Source organism: Plasmodium inui (assembly GCF_000524495.1).
Source record: "Plasmodium inui San Antonio 1 unplaced genomic scaffold supercont1.45, whole genome shotgun sequence".
Classification (NCBI taxonomy): domain Eukaryota; phylum Apicomplexa; class Aconoidasida; order Haemosporida; family Plasmodiidae; genus Plasmodium; species Plasmodium inui.
In genome coordinates, this window is record NW_008481879.1 from 41681 (window position 1) to 47680 (window position 6000).

General features: G+C 38.1%; 1 protein-coding gene across 1 annotated transcript; it reads right to left on the reverse strand.

Moving 5' to 3' along the window:
* Positions 1-679: 679 nt before the first annotated feature.
* C922_05209 (hypothetical protein) lies at positions 680-871 on the reverse strand (the record flags this gene model as incomplete). Its single annotated transcript, XM_008820781.1, has 1 exon — positions 680-871. The coding sequence occupies one exon, from the start codon at positions 869-871 to the stop codon at positions 680-682; it is 192 nt and encodes a 63-aa protein (XP_008819003.1).
* Positions 872-6000: the final 5129 nt, after the last annotated feature.

Below are 6000 nucleotides of genomic sequence, written 5' to 3' on the forward strand. Positions count from 1 at the left end.
TGCTTATATCTGGTATGTGACTATAATAATGCTTCTTCGTGTTACATTTCTGAACAGCTACACTGCTCTTGTTGTGTCAATATGAAGATGTTTCTGTGTGTGGCATTTTTTTCAGGATGATATTCCTTGTTCTATTTTTAGGAAGTTCTCTTTTTTTATGGTGCGTCAATGTGAGGTGTATTTTCCCTGTAGGCCATCCATTTCTGCAAGATCCATTTTACCGTGTTGTACTTCTAATATCTTCTTTGGCTCGTCATTCTTATAGGGACGGCTTGTTTCGCCGTGCTACTATTAAGATTCCTGTCTGTGTTTCATTTCTCTCCTGACGATAGTTTCTTCTTCGGGTGCCTTGTTGAGGTTTCCTGTTCCATGTCATTATAAGAATTCCTGCTGGTGGGGCATCTTCGTTACGAAGAATCTTCTTACCGCGCTATATTCATGATATTCCTCTGTTTCGGTGCTTTTTAAAGATGCCTCTTCCTTCTTGTATGCTACCGCGAAGATATTTTGGCGAGGCCCTCTTTTTATGAAGATATTTCTCTTCCGCGGCATACTCATGATTCTATTTTTCGGCGGCAGTCTCAATATATTGTTTTGTGTCATTTGTTTTATATGGATGCTTCTTTCTCCCGCGGCATCTTGAACATGTCTTTTTGTGTGTTATTCTTTCTACGATGATTTACCCTTTTTCGCGGCCTCCTGAAGATGTCCTCTCGTGTGCCATTTTCTCTATGAAGATGCCCTTTTTTTGCGGCATGGTTAAGCTGAGGTCCTGTTTCTTATTTTTTTTATGAGGATTCTTTCTTCTGCTGGTATCTTCAAGATTTTCTCTTATGCCGTCATTTTGAACATGTTTCTTTGCCCCGATCATTCTGAAAAGGTTTCTTTTTGCCGCATCATCGTGAAGATGCCCTTCTGGCTGTATCCTTGTGGATATGTTGTATTTATTATATGTTATTCTTCTTTATCACACTCCTTTGGTTCCTAATATCTTCAGCAGCGTGCTTATTTTTTTTCTATGTGGCTGCATTATGAAGATTTGTCTCCTCTCTTTGCCTATTATGAGAATGGCCACCTATTTGAAGTGTAAATATCATGACTATACAGATGCAGTAGTATTACCAAACAGGAATAATATACCGATGTGTAAAAGAGCACCTTTATCCCTGGTGTATTATTGCTTTAGAAGTGATAATTTCCATCGGGTACTATTAGGTAAATAGCGATTTTACCTGGATAACATTGTTAATTGGACAAGAGACTTGGGTCAGGGGTAAGGATTTTCCTGGAGTGTTATTGTATGAAGCCTATTGAAATATCTGTAACACTCATACGTGCAAAGTACTGACATGCTTATGGTTTTCTTACATGAGATGCACCTAACCGCCTGGGGTACTCTTTTTCGCAAAATACTGGTGTACTTTTCTAACGCTAATGCAACGCCCGGATTTAGGTGTAATACTGTTATGTGAAGTGCATGGATATTCCAGAATTTTTCCCTAAACACTATTTACGTGTTTGGATTCTCAATGGTGAGGAATCCCAAAATTGCCATTGTATTGTTATGTAAATGCTGTATTAGTTCATCTATGTTCATCACCTCCAGTGTTATCATACTACGGGCCACGATTATGTGCTGTGGGATGTCCCATATTGAATATTATTATATTCGAATTAGTTTGTTATGGAAAAGTATGTCTCTTCGAGCAGTACCGTGATGTTAATGATATTGTTGTGTTGATAAAGCCTCTATTTGAATAGCACTGTCTCTTAGGGAGTATTCAGGATTGGCAGTGGAAATGTGAGACAACTACAAACGGATGTATAGTACTCATATCTGGAGACACGTGACATGCTTGGTACAGTGCTATATGGATAGTGGCGAAGTCGAGACAGTCGTATTAAGTGATGTATTCGGGTGATAGGATGTATGTAGCTTAACCTTCTACTATCCACGGACAGATGGAATGAAAGGTGCACAGGCTCCAGTACTATTTGTATGTGAAGAATATCTCTTCGTCGAGGGTTTTAATGTGTGAAGTGCACTGTTAATTGGAGAGGACTACTGTTATGTGGGAAGCAGTGTACACTGAGGAATAAACTTATCCTTGGATTATCAGGATGTCAAGTGTCTTGGTGTAAGTCTAATGACTTCATTACATCACATGCGGGATTGGGGAGCTCCTAGGGCCCATGTGTAATACTATTACTTAAAGAGTATTGCTACTCCAGGAGTATGATTATGTTAGGAGTACCTTTTTGTCTCCGCTATTGATTTTCCAGAAATGGTATTGTGCTACGGATAGCATTAAATGTGCCCCTATGTAGCTTCATTAGTGGGACTATATCTATGGTACTATTTGTTGGAAAGTATGCGTGTTTAAAGAAAACCATTATGTTAACAATAATATTGTTTAGATAATAGCTTCATTTGAAATGCACAGCTGTATGGAAAATATGGATGATTGGAAGGATCATTCTCTGAAGAGTATATAGGTATATGCCGTACTCATATCTGCATAGTGTTAAGATTCCTGGTACGTTACTATTCGAAGAGTGGCAAACTTACGACCGTACTGTGAAGTAATGTATGTTAAAGTCGATAAGATATATGGCATAATGTTCTATTCTATGCAGAGAGATCCACGATAGAGTGTACCAGCGTTTCCGTAATAGTCTTATATGAAGCCTACTATGGTGTAAACCGCATAGATCTCTTCAGTGCTCCATCTTTTGAAGATTATTACCGTTATGTACCGAATGTTGTTACTAAATGAGAATGCCTATCTCTGAAGTGCCATTATGTAAAGGGTGTTTATTTAACTTTAATGGTCCAATTATATGAACTACAGGACTGTACAACCCCTAAGAAATGTCGGCAACACCATTATTTCGATGGTATTATGGTGCGAGGACTACTATAATGTGCACCTTAGTTTTGTGTGTGAAATATTGATATTTCACGAGTGTCATTATTTGGAGAACACTATTCCGTGGAGTGTATGGATATTGAAGAAGGATTCACGCGTGTGCAGTACGGATGTGTATGGATTCTGAATGGTGATGATTACAGAAGTTGTCGTAGTGCTGTTATATGAATATACTAATGGTTGAGCTGTGATAATATTTGTTGTGCATTGTTTTCTGAATAGACTACCTCCGTAGGCAGTAAGAATAATCTGGAGCAGTAATTTGTCAGTATACTCATATTTGCGTCGTACTGTCCTTTAGGAAACACATTGGTGCACAGGTTATAGATGTGCCTGAAGCACAACTATCTGGAGGGTAAAAATTTCGAAGCCCAGGATTTTGACTTATATTATACGCACAAAACTACTGTGTGGAACCTGTAGCAGTCCCTGAAGTATTATTATATGAAGAATGGTGCATTACGTCATGCTTCATGACTTTACCAGCACCACTCTACCAAGTGTAAAGATATCCTTAGATTACGGTTGTGTGAAAATAACTTTTTAACTTCAAGTGCTGATATTCCCAGAATACTATCATATGAATAGTCCGCCTGTGTTCAAAGTATTGATATGGAAGAAATAGCATCGTGGGGATGAGTACAACTGTGCCGGGAGTACTATGATTTAAATAGTACTAACATGCAAAAGCTAACATTATTTCTCCTTTCTATGTGTGTTTCAAGAATACTATTATATGAATGAAATCATTGGATGAAGTTCACAGATATACGTGCTGTAATCTTATATAAAAGGTACAACTGTGTAAGTTGCTGCAACATGTCGCAAGTGTCCATGATTGTGAAATATAAGGGTGTACAAGCCGTAGTATTATATTGGCGTTCAGGGATTATACAAGTACAATACAGACAGCTAAATCCTTTGAACCAAGGACACCGCCCGGAATAGATTTATTTAAGAAGGAGCAATATACCAGTGGTGATTCCATGTGAGGGGCGTGAATATATGGAGAGTGCCATTCTGTGGACTCCCCGAACATTCTGAATGCAGTGCTATGTGAAATGTGAGGATGTTCTGGGAAACTCTTATCTGAAAAATTCCCTTGTGACTGCAGTGCTATTATTCAAGGAGCACATATGCGTAAGAGATATGGATATCTTCCAGTGTTACTGTATATGAGAGGTACGGTGTTGTCCGTAATACTCATATCTGGAAAGTACTGAAACCATTATTGTATTTGTATTTGAAGAGAACAAGTGCACTTGGAGTACCATTATTTGTACAATACTGGTGTGGATTTCCATTCCCAGTAATGTGCGCGGATATAAGTCTACTACTATTATGTGACGAGTATAGTGGTGCATGTACTAGTGTATGTGAAGAATTCAGGGTTTATGCTTTTATTATATGAATAACAGTGTCCTGTGAAGTCCATGGATATTCCAGTATAACTATTGTTTAGGGAGTACCATTGTCTCTACTTTCTCAATGGTGACGGGTATAGAAGTCCTCATACTACTGTTCTATAAAGGTACAAGTAGTGGATCTATATGGATCACATGGATTGCTACTAAACTAACGGAACCATGAAGTGTGGAGTTTCATACCTTTATGAGTAAGATAACCTTTGGAGTACGATTTTTTGGGAGAGTAATGGGGTGAGAGGAGTATCATCCTGTTTACAGTATTGTTGTATGGATAATACTTCCATTTGAACAGGATATTTGCTGATGGAGTATTCATGACTTGGAGTACTCTTATGGAAACAATACAGATGTATGTATAGTACTCATATCTAAAGATGCCTGATATGGCTGGTACGACGACATTTGATGAGGGGCAAAGTTAAGCCGGTATTATTAAGTAGAGTAAAGAGAGGTGCAGAATTTATGACTTAGCTCTGTGCCGTATGAGGACGGCCAACCGTTACGCAACGTGTGGAAGTTCCCATAGTACCTCCGTATGGGGTGTACAGTTGTGTGGGACACAAGGATGTGTGAATTGCACGATTACTTGAAGAAAACTGATGTTATGTATAGAGTAGTTTATCCTGATTAGTACAGTTGTCCTTGTAATGGCATTATTTCAGGAGTCTTTATATTCTTTCGATGGCTGTATGATATCAATTGCGAGGTTCCCTAGATCCCAAGGGTTTCCTTGGATCATATTATATACATAATAGAACTATGCCAGAACTAATGTAATGTTAAAAGTATTATTGTTTGAAGAATACTGAATCTTGAGGAGTGTCATTATTCATAGGCCAATATTCTATAAATTACATAGATATTCCAAGAGAAAAGATGCCAACAGAGTACTAATGTGTCCGGGTTTCCAATGCTAAGGATTGCGGAAACTCCTGTAGTACTGTTATATGAATGTATTAATGATTGAGCTATGGTGATATCTGCAGAGTATCCTTCTCTTAAGAGCATGGTTGTATAAGGAGTACCGATAATCTGGGGTGCTGTCTTGTGAGAATATTGGTATTTGCCTAATAGGTCGTCTTGAAATGCACAAATGTGTTGAGAGTGTACATATCCCCACAGTACGATTATTGAGAAGGTTGAAACTTCATGGCTTACCGTTTACGCTTATATTATAGAGAAAACACTATAGTTCCAAATTCATACCACTCCCCGGAGTTTCATTATATTAATACCTGTATAATGTGTGAAAGGGCATGATTGAGAGAGTACCCTTGGCGGAAGTGTACACATGTGCGTGAAGGAGTATTGTCTAAGAATTACTTATTCGCTTCGAATGTTTACCTTCCCAGAGTACTATTATGTGAAAAATGCCAATGTTTGCGGAGTAATGATATATTAGGGATTACGTTGTGAGGTGAATACTACTGTACCGGGAGTACTATTATTTAAAGTGTATGAACATGCATGCCGCATCGTTATCCTTATCTGTCGTCCCTGGCAAGGATGGTAATGTATAAATGACACCATTGTAAGAAGTAGACGAATATACTTGGTGTATTATTAGAGGAAAGGTATGATGATATAAACTGTAAACCTGTGTCTAAAATGTCAATACCAATAAAGAAAACAGATGTATCAGA